The following is a 21,805-nucleotide window of genomic DNA, read 5'->3' as shown; positions in this document are numbered from 1 at the left end:
TTGATGTCAGGTTATGAAGCTTGCAGTCATCTTTCTGGATTTTATGTTAACTCTTAAAACAAATAAAGGGGAAAAAGAGAAACAGGAGGTTTGTTGGAAAGGAAGCTAAATGAGATTTATTAGGAGAGCTCTGAAACCACGTGGGGAACATGGTTGAGCCTTGTACTGGAGGATATTAGAGAGAGGTGAAGAAAGACAGAAGGAAAGAAAGACAGAAGCTAGAGCTTACTCAACAGTCACCAGGTTCAGTGGGAGACTCTTGACTCAAATGATAAGGTGGACAATTGAGGCCACTCAATGTTGATGTCTGTCCTACACATGATATACATAGATTCATTCACAGAGTATATTCACATGTATATCCCGCCCCCAATCTATTAAATAGCTTAACTTCATCAAGAAGAAGTAAGCTCACCTTCCTGGCTTTCGAAAACCTCTGCTGTGTTCCCCTTTTCAGACTCTAAAAAGGGTATTTGTGACCGTCTCTCCTTTCCTGTGGTGTTTCAAATTCTAAGGTGGGGCAATTGTGATACTTTACACTCCTTAAAATTAGCGTGTTAATAGGGATTTAGGAGAGGATGTGCTAAGCTGTTTTTTTTTTTTTTTTTTTTTTTTTCTCGAGACAGGGTTTCTCTGTGTAGCCCTGGCTGTCCTGGAACTCACTTTGTAGACCAGGCTGTCCTGGAACTCAGAAATCCGCCTGCCTCTGCTGGGATCAAAGCTGTTTTTAATCTTTACTAACAATACCTCAGTAAATCTTGGGACAAAGAATAAAGTCTGACTTGATGAAAGGCAGGTTGTTGCAATAGGAACAATGTCCCAAAGGTTAGGCAAAAAAGGGGGTGGGTGGTTTTTTTGTTGTTGTTGTTTTGTTCATTTGTTTTTGTTTTACTCTGTGTTGCCATAGTGATAAGGCTTTCATTTAAAGGGAAGAACAAACAGAGAGAACTTGTGGTGAGCAGACACATGATGGAAAGCTTTACCTGGGGGGCCTGCTGATTCTAAGGATGGGCAATTAAGGCTGGCTTTGGAGTGAAGGATGGGGGCAAAGTTCAAGACACTAGTCAAAGTGTCAGATAAACAATATGTTCCTGTTGACAGAGGGTATGAGCAGTTCAGCTAATCATTCATGATATACAAAGAAAAAGAATTTTAAAGACATTGAGCCTGACTTTCTTATATGCAACCAAGAAAAGCATCCCTTGACTCTAAGTTGCAACTACCTTCTTCTTTTTGGGGGGTTGGGGGTTGAGACAGGGTTTCTCTGTATAGCCCTGGCTGTCTTGGAACTCACTTTGTAGACCAGGCTGGCCTCGAACTCAGAAATCCACCTGCCTCTGCCTCCCGAGTGCTGGGATTAAAGGCGTGCGCCACCACGCCCAGCTCTGCAAATATCTTGATCAGTACCTTTTTTATTAAAGTATTCCATAGATGCCTATCCTTTTTATTTGTGTATTTTTGTCTTAGAGTTTTGAGACAAGATTTCATGCTATAACCCAGGCTAGCTGGGAACTGTGTAACTTAGTCTGGCCTTGAACATAACCTGGGTTGCCTTGAAACTTTCCATCCTCTTGTTTCCATCTCCTGGGTGTTGGAACAACAGGCAAGAAACAGCCTATTCTTAAAACAAAACAAAAAGAAACAAACAAAAAACCCTCAAATAAAGCAAAACAAATCTATTCTGTCACCAAAGACCTAAAATATACACCCTGCTGTATGTTGGCTGTGTTCTACCCATGCCCTTCTTTGGGGTAGCAATTTGGTGCTCCTGGACTAATGTTTGAATCTTCCCACTGTCCTTAGGAAACGGTGGAAAGTGTTTAAAGTCCTAGGTAGGTAATTTAGGGCTGGGAAATCTACAGATTGAAGTGAATAGAAACAGGGGAAAAAAGGAAGGAAAAAGGGAGGGAGGGACAAAAAGAGTGAGGAGAGAGGGAGCAGGTGAGAACAGGGAGCTAGCGAGAGAGAGAGAGAGAGAGAGAGAGAGAGAGAGAGAGAGAAAGAGAAGACAGAGAGAGAGGAGACAGAGAGGAGAAGGAGGAGGAATCTAGAGCAAGAGCTGCTAGAGTGAGTGAGGGAGGGAGGGAGAAAGGAAGGAAGGAAGGAAGGAAGGAAGGAAAGAAAGCAAAAGGAAAAAGAATATACAGGTTCTCACTGTGTATCCCGGCTCATGTTTCTCCTGCTTCTGCCATCTGGGGAATGAACTCTAGGATTACAGGCACCTGCATCTAAGTCCAGACAATGAAATCTTTTCATACTATATATGTCTTGATGACCCTGTTTTTTTTTTTTTTTTTTTTTTTTTTTTTTGCGCCGGAGAAACGCAAGAAACTTGTAATAGTCGCCTTCCAGCTCGACAGCAGAACCTAATAAAGAATAAACAGGTAATATGTAACTTTCAGTTATGAAGTCCCTGCTGGGCTTGTATTTTGTGCTGGGCCCTATATATTCCAATCAGACACATACTTAGTGCTCAGCCTGTACAGTTAGACAGTTACACCCACTTTTCACTATTTGAATATACAAATAAGAGTAACTGATGACCATCGCATCACGGCTAGTAGCCAATGAGGCACAGACACGTGAAACAGGAGAACCAATGGCTGCAGGGCCTGGCATGACACATGCTAAGCTTGGTGGTGTCTACTAAAACAAACTTTAGTCCAAACCTCCCGCCACTTTGTTCAAATTCGGTGTTCCTTCCATTTTCCCCTCCCCCAGGACCAACAGGATTGGTTAAGGCAACAGAATCCTCCTATTAGGGAGTGGCGGGGAAGGGGAGGTGATACCAGGGTACAGCCCCAAAAGGGTCGTGTGCAACTCCACGGGCGTGGGCGGGGCCGGCATATATAAGATCTTCCTGCCCTGATCTTAGACTCATTTCACATTGAAGAGTCTGTGGTTGTCGCGTCTGTCTCCTGGAGTTCTGGCCTGGCGGCCTCTTCAGCAGGTACCATGCTGCTTTCCCCTTGGTACCCTAAGGATTTCTGCCATTTCTAGACATCACCCATTCCATTTGTGTCCTTTTTATGGCCTTCTGTTTTCTTTCACTAAAACTTTTTGGAAATGTGAGATAAGGGATATGAGGAATGGAGGATATCTGTGAAGGGGTGCAAAGCATAATGGTTTTTTTGTTTTCTGGTTGTGTTCTCTTTGTGAGACAGTCTGAAATTTCTGGGTTCCGGTGATCTTCCTGCCTTCTGAGAAGCTGAACTCCAGGGTTTGTTTGGCTTTTAGAAAAGGTCCAGGTAGAGGAATTTAGGTAGAAGTGAAGGAGGCATTTGGCAGCAGGAGTGACTTTAGGTTGTCGCTAGGATGTGTTGGTGGGACATGGATGGCACGGAACCTGGAGATGAAACTTGAAAGGTTATTGGAAGGTCCAGAGCAGGGACTCGGAGATGGCTTGGGGTGGGGGGGTGGGGGGTGCTCTGGGAACTTGCCGCAACTGGGAAGGGGTAATACTTGGGACAGTTGAGAAGTTGCTGGAACCAGGATCGGTCTGTGTCTTGTTCAGAGCTGGAACTGAGATAGATGGTGAGTGTCCTAAAATGGCGCTGGGACAGGGAAGGGGCGGTCCTTGGGACAGCTGGCAGGTTGTTCGGACCAGGATGGAGCTGGATGGCAGCAGGTTCTGGAATTTGGAGGGACGTTTCGTTGTGCATGAGGTCAGTGGAGCAGTTGCTCAATTTCATGCAAGAACTTTTTCTTTTTGTTTTTTTGAGACAGGGTTTTTTTGTTGTTGTTTTGTTTTGTTTTTGTTTTTCGAGACAGGATTTCTCTGTGTATCCCTGGCTGTCCAGGAACTCACTTTGTAGACCAGTCTGGCCTCTAACTTAGAAATCTGCCTGCCTCTGCCTCCCGAGTGCTGGGATTAAAGGCGTGCGCCACCGTGCGCCACCACGTCCGGCTGCAAGAACTTTTTTCTTTTTTTTCTTTCTTTCTTTCTTTCTTTCTTTCTTTCTTTCTTTCTTTCTTTCTTTCTTTCTTTCTTTCTTTCTTTCTTTCTTTCTTCCTTCCTTCCTTCCTTCCTTCCTTCCTTCTTTCTTTCTTTCTCTTTCTTTCTCTTTCTCTCTCTCTCTCTCTCTCTCTCTCTCTCTCTCTCTCTTTCTTTCTTAGGTATTTTCTTCATTTACATTTCAAATGCTATTCCAAAAGTCCCCCATACCCCCCCACACACACACACTCCCACTTCTTGGCCCTGGCATTCCTCCGTACTGAGGCATATAAAGTTTGCAAGACCACATATTCGGGAACTTTCAGAATAGCATTTGAAATGTAAATGAAGAAAATATCTAATTAAAAAAAAAGTAGCTACTGCCCGCTTAGGTTTCAAAACTGACAGATCAGCCCCAGCCTACTTCAAGTGCAGGGATTAAAGATGTGCTCAGCCATACCCAGCAAGGGGCTGTCTTTAGATTCTTGAGCAGACTCAGAATTAGCACAGCCTGCGTGGGCAGGGACATTCAGGATAGACCATGTTAAATATTCCTTTGCCTTGCCTTGAACAGATCAGTGGGCAGGAACCAGCACTGCTTGTCTGGATAGAGCCAGAAGACTGCCAGGATCAAGCACCAGCACAGGAAAGTCACCATAGCCACACTTCAGTGGGGCACTCTACAGAAGACAGCAGGGTGAGCATCTATTTTGGGAATAGCCTCTAACTGTAGCAGAAGACTGGTGAAGGGGTTTCTTGCCAAGATTCACAGACTGCAGGGTAGGGCCATACCTGAGAGTTGTCTTTTACTTTCTGGGGTCTTTTTTTTTTTTTTGCCTCTGATTCCAGATTCCATACTATTGTAAACCCATATGCTTAATTTATCAGCACTCGCTCCTCAGTCTCTGCCCTATCCTACTCTCCACACCTGTTGCTAAGATGCTTCATTAGTTGGAGAACCATGGCATCACCTGTTGTCCATAAAAGGCCTTAACCTATGTGGTAACTTATGGTAGAAATCTAGATTCACACTGTTCTTGTGTCCATGTCAATACTTTAGCTTGTCGTACGTTCTTTGCACTCAGCACTGTGATCACATCTGCTGAGTTCTAGTCATCTTTCTTATCTGTTGAGCATTTCTTCAGGTGGAGGAGAGTTTATGTGTTGCCAATCTTGAACCTAACAAGGAATGGGTTAAATCCAATATAGCACTGAGTGGGTGGCAGAGTGCTCTCCTGTTCTTTCCTCCACTGGCATTGGTCTTTGCCTCCTGACATTGGCATTTTCCCCACAGGTACTTGCAGAATGCACAGTAGTGTCCCTGGACTTGCAAGGAGGTTGCTGCAACCAAAGGTCAGCAGGGTTCAGTGAGGTTTGGGGAGCTTTCTGTGATTGAACAAGACTGAATGTCTGGGAAAAGGAAAGGTGATGGGAATCATTAAGTAACATCTTAACTTCATTTGCATTTCAGGTTGTGGAAACCAGGACATCACTGCCTTTCTATATGGCATTGGTTTAGAATCTTTGAGTCCTAGTGTTAGGTCTGCTGATAGAGGGAGGGAACAATGGCCGTGGCTCTATTAGATGACTGGTGTAAGGGGATGGATCTGGATCCCAAGAAGGCTGTGCTCATTGTGGGCATCCCCGTGCAGTACACTGAGGCTGCGATAAATGATGCTCTGAAAGAAGGCTTACCTCCCTTGTGTGCATACAAGGTGATAGGCAGGATGTTCAGGAGGGAAGATGAAGCTAAGGCAGTCTTAATTGAACTGCCTGAAGTTGTTGATTATACTATGATGCCTACTCATATACCAGCAGAGGGTGGGGCCTGGGAAGTGGTTGTCAAACCCCGTAGCCCAGATGATGAGTTTATGAATAAGTTGATCTACTTTCTAAGAGATGAAGGACGGAGAATAGTAGATGTGGCCAAAGCCCTGGGGTTTAGCACTGTTCCTACAGGGAAAATAGAGTTAAAGAATTTAGACCAAGACAAACCAAAAGGCTTGAAGTCTCTGTGTAATAATAGCACATGTTACAAAAAACTGAAAGTATTTTCTGGCAGTCCCTTTCCAGGCCCAGGAGAAGAAAGCTTTGAAACCTGGTTAGAGGAGGTCACTGAGCTGATGCAGTTATGGCAGGTGTCCGAGAGGGAAAAGAAGCAGTGCCTTCTAGAGAGCTTGCGTGGCTCTGCCCTGTCAATCATGCAGGCACTGTGGACTAGCAATGACTCCCTAACCGTGGAGCAGTGCTTGAAAGCCCTAAAGCACATCTTTGGAAATAAAGAGGACTCTAAGGTCTTACAGTTCAGGTTCCTTCAGTCTTCTCAGAAACCTGCAGAGAAGGTATCTGACTACTTGCTACGTTTAGAGCCCCTGCTGCAAAAAGCAGTGCAGCAGAGCCCACTGTCAGCACACAGTGCAGATTCAATTCGTCTCAAGCACGTCTTATCTCAGGTCTCCATGACCACTGGCCTTCGGGGAAAGCTCTCCCTCTTAGATCAGCAAGGGTGCCCACCTACTTTTCTGGAATTAATGAAACTTACTCGAGACGAGGAAGAGTGGGAAAGCACTGTGGTAGTGGAGGAGCAGGAGCAGGTACGAAGGGACAGCAGCGCATGTGAGGCGGCAAATGAAGTTGTCACCCAGGCAGAGGATTCTAGGGAGGTCAGCACCCAGACCACAGGAGAGGAGATGACATCAGTGAAACGGAGGCGACTGCTCTGGAGACACAGTGCTGGGGAAGAGGGACAGAGGAAGGAATCAGGTTTCTGGGCTGAAAGTGAACCCGATGAGCAGAAACCTTATGTTAGAGCACAGGAGTCGGGGAACGAGAGAGGGGCTTGGGCAGTGAGCCACCCTAACCCCAAGGAAATAGAGGCTCAGGACAGCCAGGAATTCCTTCCTGTGGCAGGCAACAGAGATACTTTGACAAAATCATGGGGCAGCCCAGACAAAGGAACAGGGGACATGAGTGTTGCAGAAGGGCAACAGGGCCAGGGTAAGGCACCCAACTTCTTACTAGCTAGAAATGATCCCAACAAGCAAGAACAAATTCCACACAGCTCAGTGACTACCAAATGGCAGGACCGTGGGGAGTGTCAGAGACTGAAATGGGGAGCTAGTATGATAACTAGACCACAGGGTAATCCAGACCGCAGTTGGGATACTAGTGGGTCACAAGATGGTGAGGATGGGTGTTCTGAGCTAAGAATGCCCACTGGCACTGAAGCAGCACAGGGTGTGGAGGAGCCTGCCACAGGGTTGTCTTGGGCAGAGGACACCAGTGCCTGGGAACAAGCACGGCTAGGCAGGGAGACAGTACCCAGGAGAGGAGGCCGCAGGATCCAGCCTGTCTTCAGGATCATCTACACAGCTCTAGGGGAGCCCCATGAGGGCAGCACCCTTGAGTCCTTTCGTGAGTGAACTCCCCCCGCTCCTGTGAAACCTGCAAGCCTCAGGACCCAAAGGACCCGGGAGGCAAGTGCCAACACAAGGCAGTTTCCTTCTTGACACCCTGACAGGACACTAGTGCCTGAGAAAAGCCCCAGGCTGGGGCACATGGCACCACAGGGTTAATGCCCTCAGCTGGCCTGAGAGCCTGGGAGTGTGCAGGACAGGTTTTGTGTGAGCAAACAGGAGCAGCAGAAAGAGGACTCTGTGTGTGGGGCGGGGGCAGGCAGGGGGCGGGGGGGGGGAGAGTTTGTTCTGCTCTCTTTTGTCCAGGGCTGCTGGAGAATTCCAGAGAGCAAGCAGGGACAGGCAGGTGAATACAACTCTGCCAGGCAGCTGCCAAGGCTGGCCCCAAACCCTGCCGACCTGGAGGGTGGCCTGGCAGCTTTGCCGAGGTGCCATCCTCCATCTGCCACCCATAACCAAACAGGTGGACATCACAGAAAAGGCCATCTCAAGGGTTCTGCCAACTGCCTGGCTCTCCCAACACAAATGCCCCTTCCTCTTCCCTTTCCCCTCTCCCCCTTCCCCTGCCACTGCTGTCCAGAGGCAGGCTGCCCCCTGCTCTGGAACCCCGCCCCCTTATCTGTTAACCTCATAGTGACCCAGCTGTCCAGTGAGTCCCTTCCCCTATCACGTGCTTACCCACCATCAGCTGCTCCTGTATAAAGCTGTGAGTGAGGGCAACTGGAGGCCCTGACTACCTACCTGGTCAGCCACTTCTACACCCTGGCACGTGTTGTGAGCTTCTGTGCCAGCCTAGGCTACGCTAGCTGCTCTCTTACCCACCTGGTGTTGTGAACTCCTTGTCAGCTTTCCTAGTGTACATCTAGGCCAGCTGCCTGCTGCTTGTTCTCTTGCAGATGTGTGTGCTAACCTGAGTTCCTGAGCCTGGTTCTGGAACCATGGATGTTGACAAGGCTGATGACTTCAACTTGGGACTATGTGTGATATTCCTCTCCTGTTATTACTTATAATTTTACTTTCTAGGGTTGGTGGGGTGTTGCATGCTATGGTTCCACCAATTCCCTGTGCCTGGACTGTGTATGCTATAAGGGAGAACTACACTGTAGTGAGTGATCTCTTGAGATAGCAGAAGGCCCTGTGTGAGCAGAGCCTATGGCTTCTAGTGACCACTCAAAGTTTCTGTTATGTTTTTAATGGTTTTAATACAATTTTTGTTGAATAAATCTCATGAATGTTCTGGCTATGTTCTTTCTGGCGATGTTCTGCCTCGCTGTGAGTGAGTTGGGCAGCAGTAGTGGCTGAGTTGACACTGGCATATATGCATGTCAGAGACCATGAGGGGCTATAGTCGTCTCCTGGGTGGGAAGGAACCAGGCTACTGGTAGCCAATGGATATGGGGTACAATAGCTATTTGTCTTCCTAGGGCACTTGGCAAGAACAGGGATAAAGGAGCTATGTGCTGAAGGGAGGATGCAGTATATAAGGCAGGCCCCAGGATTCCTGGTGCAGCAGTGTACTTGTAAAGAGCACAGGGCATCTATGTGATATATTGACAGGTATGAAAAGATGCCCCTATAGATGTCATGCCTAACTCAGACCATGGTGTTTTTCACTCCACCTTGTTCAGTCTACCTCCTGACTGGTTAGGGGCCAGCTTCTGTCTTCGCTGAAGGGTGTTTGAGCACTGGTAGGACAGTGCTTGGCAGACATGGGTGTCACAGGAAAGAGTGGAAGGAAGGACTCATTCCGGACACCATGTCATAGTATTCTTCCTTTCCTTTGGTGGGGATATATTTGACTGTTTACATGCACTCATGCATGCATGCATTCACATGTACATGTGTTAGTGTGCATTTCTGATTGACTAGGCATGTGAGTCACTGTGTAGGAGGTTCTTTTTGAATGTAGGGAGTGTGTGTGCTCATGTATGAAAATCTCTGGATGTGAATGTTTGTCACTGAAGGTTAGTATGATCACATGACATTGTATGTGAGAATGAGTGTGTCAGAGCATGAGGCTGGACTCTGAGGGTTAAGTGTCTTTAATATGAGCCATTTGTATGTCTGTGAATGTAAATATGTGTGTGTTACTGGGTGAATGTGGCTGTCATATGTGTTACTACATAGCTTGTGAACCAGTGTGTTATAAATTTGGTGGGTCTGAGTGAATCAAATGAAGATGGAAGGGAGGTAACAGGAGGCAGAACTTCCTTTGCACAGATTCGTGTACCACTCTCTCGTGGCCCAATATTATCCGTAGTGGGTGCTCAGGAAACATGAGTGAGTAGGCAATTCTCCCCTTTCCTTTAGGTTTACAGCTCTGAGGTTACTTTCCCTAGGAAACTGTCTTTAACTTGAAAATCCAGATTATACACCTCTTATACTCCTTTAGTGGTTATTATTGGAATGGGGTTGTTGACCACTATTTTCTCATTGGGGTAGGAGAGCTCTCTGTCTGATACCATTAACAAGAGGCAAGGAGATAGGTAGCCTGTGTATAAATTCATATTAAAGCCACACATCATTGTGGGACCGTGAAAGGTATCCTGGTCCTTAGCCGAGCTAAGGCTAGAAGTCCTGGAGACCATAAAGGGACGGTAGGAGCTTTGTTTGCTCCCAGGCACCAGGCTCCTGTCACTAGCTGCAGGCCCCCATAGATTTCTGGCCATCAGTCACATAAGGGCAATGCTCCAAGCCCTCCACATGTAGATGAGGAAAAGGACATGACCTGAGGTCTTAGGCTCAAGACAGAGATTGCCATGCTAATGAGGTACCTAGAGGCCTGGAGGGCTTAGCCAATAAGCTTTCCTTCCCAGACACTCCTCCCTGCAAAAGGTATTTAGTCTCAGGCCCACCCTGAGAAGTGGGGTATGGTTTTACACATCCACTTTCCATGGCAATAAATGATTTGGAACCACAGAGTGTCTCTATTCATCGGGATCTGTGGTGGGGAGCCATGGAGAAAGCCTTTGTTTACAGAGCTGCTGTCTAATCTTCTGAAGAAGGCCTCTCTGCACTCCTAGCCACAACCACCACCAAGCCCAAACCGCAGCCCACTGAGCCAAGGACAACCACAGTGGGACCGGCTGGAGCTCCCTCCTCCCACCCCTCTCCGGTCACCAACCCCAGGTTAGATCCAGCCTTCTGGCCCAGATTCTGTTCTATGCTCTTCCTCAACTTGTAGCAGCACCTGGGTGTCCAAGAGTCTGGGAACCCCATGGCCCCAGCCTCTTTATAGGCTTGGGGACCCCGAGCCAGCTCCAGCTGTCCCTTGCCTCAGACTTTGCTCTCCCACCCCACAGTAGTGTCCTGGGGATTCCCTACAGCCCAACACTTGCCCGGAGACAGCGTGGGGTAAACACAATTAAAGTTCCCATGTCCCGGTTCCCCGAGCAGCTGTGCCCTGTGATGGAGCAGACTTGGGCCCCGCATATCATCTTGTTTTGTTTTAGACAGGCTCACTCTAAGTAAGCAAAACAAAACAAGAAGACAACAATTCACTCCTTCTTCAGTGTTCCAAGATTATATCAGGGATCAGGCCTGTCACCTCAGAGTGGCCCGTCTCCTGAGTGCTAGGATCACAGGCTACCATGTCCAGTTTTGTTTTGTAGCAAGAATGGCATCTGGTAAGGCCTATAACTACCAAGTTATTATACTTAAGTGCACACATACACACGGATGGTTTAAAAAAGAAGTTATAATACTGCTGTGTAACATCTTAACATTTATTATAATTTGTGTACATTAATGTGGATTAAGCAAGGATAATTAAAAACGGAAAGCAATTAAAAAGAAGCAAATCAATGCAAAACCATCTCTCTTTGTTAGCTGCAGAATTTTGTGTCTAAGACACAAAAGGGCTGTTTTGGATTCAAATCAATACTAGCCTTACAAGCTGTCTTTGAGTATATTTTATATTTCTAAAACTCCTTAAATGGCAGAGTACACCTTTAAGTGGGGAAGCCATCCGATTTAGAGCCTTTTACTCTTGTCTATGAGGCCTGCACTGAAATGCCTAGATAATTAAGGGACTGACTTAGTTTTCTCTTACTAATTCATTTGGCACACATATGTTATTGGCCACTCTCTGCTAAGTCCCATCCTAGAGCTGAACTTGAGAAAGAACTAGTTCATAATTAGTATTGGGGTGTGGCACAATGTACTCCTTCTTCCCTTCAGAGTTCAGGTAACAGATAAATAGTCAAATAAATAGAATGTTCTTCTCTGGTTACCTGGTAGGAAGAACAAGCCCATTCAAAGTCTGCAGAGAGTGAAGAGCTATCTTCTAAGTCAATCCAACAAAGAAGCCTCAATTTTGCATTCCCAAGTCTTGAGGACTATTTTTTTCCTTTCAAGGAGCTTCCAATTTAATGCTGAGCCCAAAGGCAGCAGAGTGAGGTTGACTTAGAGCAGCATATTAGCAAACTGCAGGGACGAACCTGCCTCTGCTGTGCCAGACATCAACTGGTAGTGTTTTGAGTACCTGGGAACCTAGAAGTTGATGTTAGTTTGAGACAGATTCAGGACTAGAAAACAGGTCACAAAATGCTGCACGATCAGGGCAGAGAGCCTACTTGACGTTTCACTGGATAGCAAGCTTTTCTTTGAGAAGTTACATAAGCCAAATTCGTCTCTGGGTGAAAGACTCTGGAGGAGAGGGAAAGGGAGCAATTAAATTACCGTAGTGTTTCAAGGAGGGACCCAAGAAGCCCAGAGATGGGGTGAATTTCACACTTTTCAAAGCCATTTCTAACACTACGCTTCAGGGAAATATTTCACAGTAGGAACAGAAGTCTCAAGAAACCGTATCTGTTTTCTTTACCCTGATTTACACACATTAAAAGCTGTTCAGAGGATAAAAGTTCAGCAATACTGAGGGTAAAGATTTTAACTAACTAACAAAATTCAAACAGACACAGATATCCCTTTGGTAGAAGCCTCCTAATATTGTATCTTATCAAATTTAAACCTGGGTAAACTTTCCAACATGTGCTGACATACCTTACTGGAAAAACCAAAGGAGAATGGAAGGAGGTAATTTAAATCTGCTATGTAATTCAATCAAAAAATTAACTATTTTTAAAATGTGAGAAATTTAAACACACACACACATACACACAAAGTGAATAGACAAGCTAAACAGTAGCCTATTGCCAACCCTTAGTATTTAATGCCTGTAATTTCCCTACCAGGGATCGTCAACAGTTTTTTGGCTTGGGCTCTCAGAAGCCTCAGAAAGTCTGCATACGCTGATACCTAGACTTGTACCCATGTCTAACATACTAGGTCATCTGCACTCATTAGAAAACATGTCTCAGGGAGGTCAAAGTGGACTCATTCATCCTGGAAGCAAGGAACTGAGATATTCCTAAGGTATAAAAGGCTACACAAAATCATAACATCATGGCTACACAATCTTAGATGTATGCTCCTTCCGCACAAGGTAGGCAGAAGTACAGTGGAACCATGGAGGATGTAAGTGACGAGGAGCCAACAATTTGGGTCAACTGGACAGCCAAATACAGCTGGGGATCATCAGCTTCTGTTCAGCCTGGAGGAACCAAAAAAGGAAATAGAGGTACTGGTGAGATTGAAGTATCTAATCCCTTACAGCCAGGGTCCTTTGGGATGGGTAACTGTTGCAGTGATTGTGAGCCCAAGCCCAGCACAAAAAGCATTTCCTGGAGATAAGTCAACCTTCAGGTAACCAGAGAGGGAAAATATGTTGTGTTCCGACACTTGGGATAATCCCACTGGCTACTGGCCCAGAGAGAGCTTTTAGTCAACATCTTGGTTATTAAGCCTAAACCTAAAGCTATGCAAATAATGCTTGAAGATGGCAGAGACTGGTACTAGAATTTGAGAGCTGAAATGAGGTAGAGATTTTTCCATATACCACCTACATGTTTGTTTAGAAACACTCCCTTTCTACATATTTATTTCCTTGTCACAAAATAGGCCCAGGTGTGCCAGGGTTAACAGATTCAGCTGCGGTTCTACATGGGTGAGGTATTTCTGTAAAGGAAGATACTATGACTTTTAACAACTTGGAAAGGGTCGTGGGGGTGGAGGTGAGGGTGGGGAGGGGTTCCTACATTACTTAAGATCTCAAAGAAGCATAGGGCAAAGGACAAGGACTTGAGATTCTCTAATTAGATGGCTGAGAAGCATAGCAGGGTCCTGAAGTAAAACCCATGTCCAAACCAAAGCAAATTTTTGTCTTGCTCCTTTAGTTTAATTCGGCTCTGGGATGCTTCTCCTATGAGCTTCCGGAACTCACCTAGAAGAGCTTCTCATAGCATTTCCCACAGTGGATGGTGTCACGGTGAATGAAGATCTGATCTAGGAGATCACCCATCGGTTTATTGCAAATCCCGCACTAAAAAAGCAAAATGGAGGTGAGCACTCAAAGCTGTGAGTTGATGGCACATCCTGGACTTCCAAGGAGATAAGACATTGCAAACACAGATATTAAACGTGATTTATAAAGCAAGATAAACACACAATAAAGCACCAAAAGTAAGCTGGTAGTGGCTGGGGAGATGGCGCTTGCTGCAGATTTGATCTCCAGAGCTCATATAAAAGCTGGGTGTAGAGGCACAAAACTGTAATCTCAGGGCTAGGATGGCAGGCATGGGATTTCTAGGGCTCGGACTAATATTCCTGTTCTTAAATAACACAGCAAGCAACCGAGGAAGACATCCAGTGTTGCTATATGGCACACACACACACACACACACACACACACACACACACACTGGCAGGATGATTAGCATCCTGGCTAGGGGCTGCAGTTTCATGATCAGCCCAGGTTAAAATCTTGACTTTTATTTATTTATAAGCTGAATTACTAAAACTTTCCCAGTCTCCGTTTTCCTCACCTATACGATTAGGAGAGGCTGGAAGCTGTGAATGTTTAAGGTCCAGAAGAACGTGATAGAGATCCCCACAGAAGAAGGGAGGTTTTGTTAACCCAATCCCTCCCATAAACCTGTGTCCCCAGGAATGGCAGTGGCAGGACTTCCTAACCCTGGGCGTTGAGTAAAAAGAGACTATGAAGTGCCAGGTTTGCCAGAACTCTCAATGTCTCCAGCCTGAGGCTTCTAGCTACAGGCAGCCAAAGGTGCACGGGAAGGAGAGAATAGCCTTTCGACAACCCCAAGCTCATTGCTCATCCTCTCCATGCACCCTTCTGATGGCAATCTGCATACTTCTACTTCCCAACTTACTTCTCCTGGCAGAGTATCCCTCAATGTAAATCAATTATGCTTCTATTTCCTACAGAATGTTTCTATCCTTTTAGTTACTGTACACCAGACTAGAACATGGACTTAGAATGGTGCTGACACATTGAGAGGGTCTCTTCTGGGCATGCAGAAAATGGACAATGTATATGACTGGCCCTAACCAATGTAATCATCACTTTTCTTGGGGCAGCAAAAAGGAGCTGGGTAGAGCCGAGGATGAAATTTAGTGCCAACCCTGTTTAAACTGTGGGCACGCAGGACACTGGGGAGTTGACTGCACTGCTTTGCCTAGACAAGCCAGGCTGGTTCCCCCACCCCCAAGGTCCTACTCCACAGCAAAGTTTGTCCGATTTTCTGGTCCTGGTGGTTGAAGACTAACTCTGTCCTGGGACTCTGCACCTAGTAACCATGGAGGAACCTACGTTGATGACTGTCCAGGTTAGCCAGTAAGTCTGCCATTTTTAATAGATTCAAAAGCTGCTTGGCCTGTAGTTCCTGCTTGCTCAAGTAAAATGTATCCTTCTCATATGTCTGATGGGATTGATGAGTAGGCTAGTGACACCTTTGTCAGTGTAACGGCAGCAACCAAGAAGTCCCCAGCTGCCTTCTCAGTTCTCTTCAGGTGCAACAATCAGGCCTCAGGCCTCACTTTCCTGGAGCTTCAACTAGGACTAGACACAATTTACCTCATTACCAGACTCGGAAAAGAGATAAACTCACAAAACAGATATCAAAGTAACTTTCACTATTCCTTTATTTAAAGGAACCTGCTTTACAATAACTTCTCTCAGTAATCATTCACCTGTGTCTTACGGTGAATGATTAGATAGATAGATAGAAAAAAAAATGTAAAGTTCATCTAAGGTCTAAGGATACAAAAGGTTAGGTTGTAAGGATCTAAGAAAATAGTTTTTGGTCTAAGAAGTTGTGTATATATGCAAGTTAAAAAGGTCTGAGGATGTGAAAGCTTCAATTGTGATAAGAAAGTGATTAAGGTATAAAAATGAAAACGGTTTCAGATTTCTTTCCCTCTATGCTATTGTTATATTAAGACTTCAAAAGCTCAGCGGCTTTTGAAATACATTAATCAATGAAGTTCTGGTAAGCTATTAATCTAGTTTTGGTAAAGCACTTCAAAATGATATCATAGTAACAAGCTCAATATTTTAAATTTCCTTTAGTTGTCTTCTAAGTCTATACTTGGTACTGTGCTAAAAATGTCTGTCTAATCTCTATACCCCCAGTTTCTGGACAGAGGAAAAAGGCCCTGATTTCATGATCTGGACTTGTACTGAAAATCAAGATCAAGCGAGCTTTTGCCCTTCTGCTCCACGGGAGGTTTCTGTCCTCCCTGAACTTGCCTTAAAAAGTGTTCATGCTTTGAACCCAAAATGATATCCCCAGGCTTCTACTATGACACAAAGATGTGAATCTACTGCTTTTTCTCCAGCATGGATTTCAGGATAGATTACAAGCAACATTAATGCTAATATATATAAGACTTATCTCTTTTGTAACCTTAAAAAAAATCTTGTAAGTTTTGGGTAATCAGCTTAAATCTACCTCTCTTGCATCAAATAGACTCCAGATAAATACTGTCAATCAACAGCCTGTTTCTGCATCTGCCTATTTCACTTATTCCTGAGGGTGAGATCACACCCCATTTCCCTGGTCATGGGGCTTCCCTCCCTCAACTACCAGGACCTTAGGCCTGGAAGTTTCAAATGTACACCTAACAAAAAAATTCTCCCTACACTCCTTAGCTTTATCTTCTGCCATGTATGTATATATATATATATGTATATATATACTCCAACATCCTCCCAGCTTTAGGTGTTCCAAGACATCCAAGACAGTTCCAAAGCAGCTAGCCCCAGGTAGTCCAGCCTCAGACTGCTTCAATTAAGCCTACACTTTCCTAGTCCCAGACAGTCCTGCAGAGAGCCTGGATATTGAGGGAAACAGTCTGTTATTTCTGGACTTGGCCAGCATATCAACTTTCTTGGGTCCTCAAAGATGTCAATGCCTTCAGACAGCAGGAAGCAGTCTAAAGAGCACAGCACCTCCATTCCTGCTTCACCATCACCCCTTCCTTTTCCCTGACCTTTTATAATAAAAAAGAATGTTAGAAATCAGGCACTTCCCCAGACTATCTGTCAGGGCCTCAGCACCTGCAGATACCAGCCAGGTGCAGGTGCATTTCCACTGGTGCTACAAGTTCCATATTTTCCCTACGCAACACACATACTGTGGTGGTTTGAATATGCTTGGCCCAGGGAGTGAGTGACACTACTAGGAGGTGTGGCCTTGGAGGAAGTGTGGCCCTGTTGGAGGAATTCCATCACTGTGGAGGTGGGCTTTGAGGCTTCTTTGGTCAAGCTCTGCCCAATGAGGAGGGTGTCTTTCTCCTGGCTACCTTTGGATAAAGCTGTGGAACTCTTGGCTCCTCCAGCACTGTGTCTGCCATGCTCTCTGTCATGACGGACTGAATCTCTGAACCTGTAAACCAGCCCTCATTAAATGCATTTAGTGTCATTTATGTCCTAACTTGTTCCTTTTCAGTCTTTCCCATGGTAGCAAATAATATCACATTTCTTTACCATGAGGCTTAGGCATAAAATCCTGGGATATCTTTTGAATCATCACAACTTGCCAGCTGTGAGCAATCCAGTCACCATCTTAACATCTTCACTGTCAAATGCTTGACAAGAGACCACTCTCTCTAGATTGATTTGTGAATGAGATCTCCTAGAAAAACATCTGATTGGCTGCTTAGAACATTAATGCCGTGGAGAGGCTGGAATAGTGAAGTTCAAAAGCCTAATCAATCATCTTGGGTTACCTTTGACCTACTAAACAGCAAGTTCTTGCTTCTTCTCATCCTCTCACTAAAAGAAAAAGACCTCACATCGTAACAAACAAAAACCCTTCTGGAATCTAGCAAGTTAACCAATCAATGAAATGCTAAGTGTGTACTTAACTTCTCCACCAATGTTTTTAAAGTATCTTGATTTATAGAATTCTTTGTTGTGAGAAAAACAAATGAGTTCTTCAATCCCAGCTGGTTTTATGTTTATTAATGTAGCTATTCAACTTACAAAAGTAAAACCAAAACCAAAACAAAACCCTAACTATAGGTAAGATTTCCTCTCAACTAAAGAAATTTATCATCTTAAACTGGTTTATTTTAAGCACTTAATTAAAAGCCATAGGTTATATGTAAAATAATCAGAAATGGGCATTAAAATTAAAGTGTAAAATGATCCGTAACAAAATGATAAAATTGTTCATTCATGACAATAAGATGTAAAACTTATATATAAAAACTTATAATGTCAACAGTGACACTAAAATGAATTTAAATTAATAAAAAATTAGAGGTTATATCAAAGTTACACATGCTTTCTGAGATAAGTGTCTATGTTCATCTCTTCCTCTGACTTGCCACTTCATTTTTATCTCCTAACAATGAGATTCCATATCAAAGGGGAGGACAGTGGCCTATATTAAGATATTACAAATTCCCATGTGTAAAAGTCACTTTCACTTGGAATGCTAGACCCACGATTACTTGTCATATTTTTCTTTTAACACTCATGATTACTAAAATATCTTTATTATACAAGCCAGTTCTAAAATTCCTTTCAAATTCCATATTAAAGCCAAAAATCTCAGTTTGGTTTGAGTTGAATTCCATAAAGCTTAAGGGACCACCTTAGACTGCTAAGTGTTAGGTATCAAAGAAATCCAGAATACATTGCTGAGATACCTATAACAAATTAAAGCAAACATGGCAGCCAGGCTCTCCTAGTACATGTTAGAGAGTTCTGGTTCTTCTTAGAAATTCTTAGCTCCATCCCCTGTGTAAAACCTCTCCAGGACCTGCCCTTCCTGTCTTTTTTTTTGTGGGGGGGTTCGAGACAGGGTTTCTCTGTGTAGCCCTGGCTGTCCTGGAACTCACTCTGTAGACCAGGCTGGCCTCAAACTCAGAAATCCGCCTGCCTCTGCCTCCCAAGTGCTGGGATTAAAGGCGTGTGCCACCACACCTGGCTGGGTCCATGCTGTCTTGATTCTCTTGGCTCCAGCTTCCTGTCTTGGCCTCTTGGTCTACAGCTCCTCTCTTAGTTCCCCCCACCCTGTCCTTTTCTCCCTCTCTTGAGCCTCCCCTGTCCTTCCCCTGTCATGGTTTAGTTCAGTCTAGACCCTTTCAGGTGCCTCTGGCGGTTCTCTCCCTCATATCTGCAATAAACCCTTCTCAGCAACTATCCCTAGGAGAAGTCATGTCCTCATTTTACATTCATCTGGTGCTGAAACCATGGGAGTAGCATATACTAATTCCTTCCCAAGGGACCTGGCCGCTCTGAACTAGCCTGCTGATTTGACTTTCCTAAGATATGTATAGATCATTTGTTTCTGCTGGATTCTGCCATCTACCATATTGTACTCCAAATTCCAGACTCCACTTCAGACACACCTTCCCTCCACCTGCTCTAACCATTTGTCTCTCCTTGTCTACTTGGTAAGTGTCTCTCTGGCTCCTGTAGTTTGCTATACCTCCTGTGCACTCATCATGCATCTCTTGGTCTCTCTGGCTCCTGGAGCCTCCTAAATCCTCCTGGGATGCCTATCACCTGGGTACCTCTCTCTCTCTCTCTCTGACCTGTTAAGCCCATGTGGGCACCTCCTTACTAAAGATGCTCCTTTTTTCCCCCAAAGCCTCTCCCAGTTCACCTCTTCAGCAGTTTTCTCCACTACCTTCTGTCTTTTTCTACTGGATAAATGTCACCCCAAAGTTGCCTGCTTTGTCTACTATTACTACAAAAATCACTCTGGTGTGCTAAGATGCTCCTCTTGTCCCACTGGGCTCCTGTCTTGTAGAAAAGGATGCCTCTCCTTTGTGATTTGATACATTTCTCTCTGACAGTTCTCTCATTCTGCTTGGGGACACCCTGGATTGAAATTCTTTCACCACTACACTTACCCTTTCCTTGCCTCCTCTCCCCCAGAGGTCTCTCTCTCTCCTTACGACCTCCTGGGCTTGTTTGGCCCATCCTCTCTTTTATCTTGGACTCAGAGATTTTATTAAAACCTCGCTGTCTTTCAAGAAACAGTCTGGCCTCAGTACAGATCAATCAATGGCCAAAGATTGGCACATTATATTTTCCAACGAGTTTTGCCACTGTACAAATGACCCCAAAATCTTCTGGCTAAACTTGTTCTGCTCTATACTCTCAAAGGTTTCTCATCTCTAAGGTTGACTTTATTTTCTACTCTTAAAATTCTTCTATCTCTCTAAGTTCTTTGCTTTCTAATCTCAAACAAAAACCTCGTAAGACGTTTCTGCAAAAAATCTCAGGATTTGTAAGTTCATTAGGTATGGTTAAAATATCTGTAACAAAATTTAGCTTTAAAGTTATAATAAAAGGCTTATAATGAAAAACCTATACATTGGTATCTTAGTTTGCTACAACTTACACTTGTTTAAAAAAATAGATCTACATCCACATATAAGTGGACATTAGCCATAAAGCACAGGATAACCATTCTACAATTCACAGACCCAGAGATGCCAAATAACAAGGAGGGTCCAAGGGAGAATGCGTGAATCTCACTCAGAAGGGGAAATAAAACAGACACTGGAAGTGAATCAGAGGGAGAGAACTGGATGGGAGGAGGGGTAGGGAGGTAAATGAGGCAGCAGGTGGGGAGAGGTGGGGCAGAGGAGGGCTGCAAAAAAGAATGGAAATCAGGGAGGCTCATCTCAGGGATGAGCCAGAGACCTGGGATGGAGGAGGCTCCTGGGAGTCTATGAGGGTGACCCCTAGCAATACTACTAACAGCTGGGGATACAGAAGACTGAAGTGGCTACTGGCTAAGAAAATGCTGCTGATGGAGAATTGTCACCAACAGATTTACTTGGATAAGGATCCTGCACGCTATACAATGAATACTGCAGGTATGTGCACTGGTGCAACCAAGAACATTACAATTGGATTTAAGGCCAGCTTCATGGAAGGGAATTCATATCCCATACATGCCCTATCAAAGGCAGTGGCTGGGGAGTGCATAGGCCCTACTATGGAACATACTGTTACTGATTTATTAAATAGACATTTGTTCATGGCTACAGATTGTGCTGCTGTTAATTTTCATCTGGAAGCTTCTTTTGCAGTGAGAGGTAGTTACTGTAGACTTCTAACGAGTTACACTGCCGACTCATAGAACTGTTGCTGAGGCATGGTAGCACAGTGCTTAGGTCTACGTGGGAGAAAATAATCATGCATTTGTACCACAACCTTCCAAGAGCCAGGAAACATCAAAAAAGATGGAGTAGACAAAAAGGTAGGATTCAGAGGGATGGATAAATTGCTGTGGAACTCTGTTGTCCTGGTAAGACATGGATGTCACATCTTAAAAATCATGGCATTTGTGATTAACTGTGTGAGATCTTTATAAGATTAGGCACAATAATGTTCGATTGTAGTACTCACAAAGAAGATTGTAGCTTCCATGAGGCATATTACTAAATGCAGGAGGCCTCACCACACCCAACTCTAAGAATATATAAGCAGCTCATGGTTGCTAAGGGGAGGGTACTACTTTTCTTTGGTGGTATAGCTATGTCATAAGTTACATATCCTGTAATTAACCCCAATTAAACTCATTGTTTCACCCAACTTGACTTGAGCGAAATAATTTCTTTTATCTGTTTTTGGTGCTGTATATGGGGTACAATGACATCTGTTCACATGTTCACATGTGCCCTAGGAAAATTTAATCCAGTATCCTCTCATTCTTGCCATCCTATTCATTCCCGTTAGACCCCATCCCCACCCCTTTTTGCCTCCATTTTGTTATTAGCCATGTGGAACTGTCACCACTCCTCTGCAACTCGCAGTGCTGATGAGCCTCTGAGATTGTTTGCAGCTGTGAACAGAAATCCAGTTTCTTCTACACTTTCACACTCTTTGACGTCATCATCAGAATACTCACACCTCTTTCTTACCTTAAAACAATACTCATGGCAGCAGATGCCAAGATGTTCAAGGGTAATCTTCGGACAATCTTGGATCTCATGGCTACAGTAAGTACAGACCCCTTCGGTTGGTCTAGGAGATGGAAACAAGGACCAAGCAGTCAGGCTGGTTCCCACACTTCTGATATGATGCAGCAGATCTTTCTAGGTTTGCCAGTATTCCCAGATTTCC

General features: G+C 44.6%; 2 protein-coding genes and 1 long non-coding RNA gene across 9 annotated transcripts in view; 1 reads left to right on the top strand and 2 right to left on the bottom strand.

Annotated features, from left to right (window-relative positions):
• Positions 1-2,280: 2,280 nt before the first annotated feature.
• On the bottom strand, positions 2,281-6,554 carry Gm52421. Its single transcript, XR_003953046.1, has 2 exons — positions 6,477-6,554; positions 2,281-3,346 (listed from the first exon to the last, which is right to left on the bottom strand). It is a non-coding gene; the product is annotated as a predicted gene, 52421 (long non-coding RNA).
• Pnma5 (paraneoplastic antigen family 5) lies at positions 2,853-8,593 on the top strand. Of its 3 annotated transcripts, XM_011247625.3 has the most exons (5): positions 2,853-2,950; positions 4,509-4,631; positions 5,229-5,287; positions 5,406-7,410; positions 8,247-8,593. In XM_011247625.3, the coding sequence occupies exon 4, from the start codon at positions 5,500-5,502 to the stop codon at positions 7,354-7,356; it is 1,857 nt and encodes a 618-aa protein (XP_011245927.1). In that variant the 5' UTR covers positions 2,853-2,950; positions 4,509-4,631; positions 5,229-5,287; positions 5,406-5,499; the 3' UTR covers positions 7,357-7,410; positions 8,247-8,593. The 3 variants fall into 3 exon arrangements, with proteins under 3 accessions (XP_011245927.1, XP_011245928.1, NP_001093931.1); XM_011247626.3 differs by lacking the exons at positions 4,509-4,631; positions 8,247-8,593 and having other exon boundaries at positions 2,889-2,950; positions 5,406-7,615; NM_001100461.3 differs by lacking the exons at positions 2,853-2,950; positions 4,509-4,631; positions 5,229-5,287 and having other exon boundaries at positions 5,471-7,410.
• A 2,437-nt stretch (positions 8,594-11,030) lies between these two features.
• Positions 11,031-21,805, bottom strand: part of Zfp185 (zinc finger protein 185) — a 44,292-nt gene continuing 33,517 nt past the window's right edge. For 3 of the 5 annotated variants that reach the window (XM_006527963.4, XM_006527962.4, XM_006527961.4), the window contains 3 exons: positions 21,604-21,706; positions 13,631-13,729; positions 11,055-12,901 (listed from right to left, as the gene is read on the bottom strand). In XM_006527963.4, coding sequence (XP_006528026.1) covers positions 13,631-13,729; positions 21,604-21,706 — 202 coding nt within the window. In that variant the 3' untranslated portion in view covers positions 11,055-12,901. Of the gene's footprint in view, positions 12,902-13,630; positions 13,730-21,603; positions 21,707-21,805 lie in introns of all 5 variants that reach the window. The other 2 variants (NM_009549.3, NM_001109043.1) reach the window with 1 other exon arrangement.

This window comes from Mus musculus, chromosome X (genome assembly GCF_000001635.26).
Source record: "Mus musculus strain C57BL/6J chromosome X, GRCm38.p6 C57BL/6J".
Lineage (NCBI taxonomy): Eukaryota > Metazoa > Chordata > Mammalia > Rodentia > Muridae > Mus > Mus musculus.
This window is presented reverse-complemented; position numbering and strand designations above follow the sequence as displayed.

Bases quoted from the DNA above. Each gene is read 5' to 3' on its own strand.
- Pnma5 (XM_011247625.3), top strand. From the start codon at position 5,500: ATGGCCGTGGCTCTATTAGATGACTGGTGTAAGGGGATGGATCTGGAT.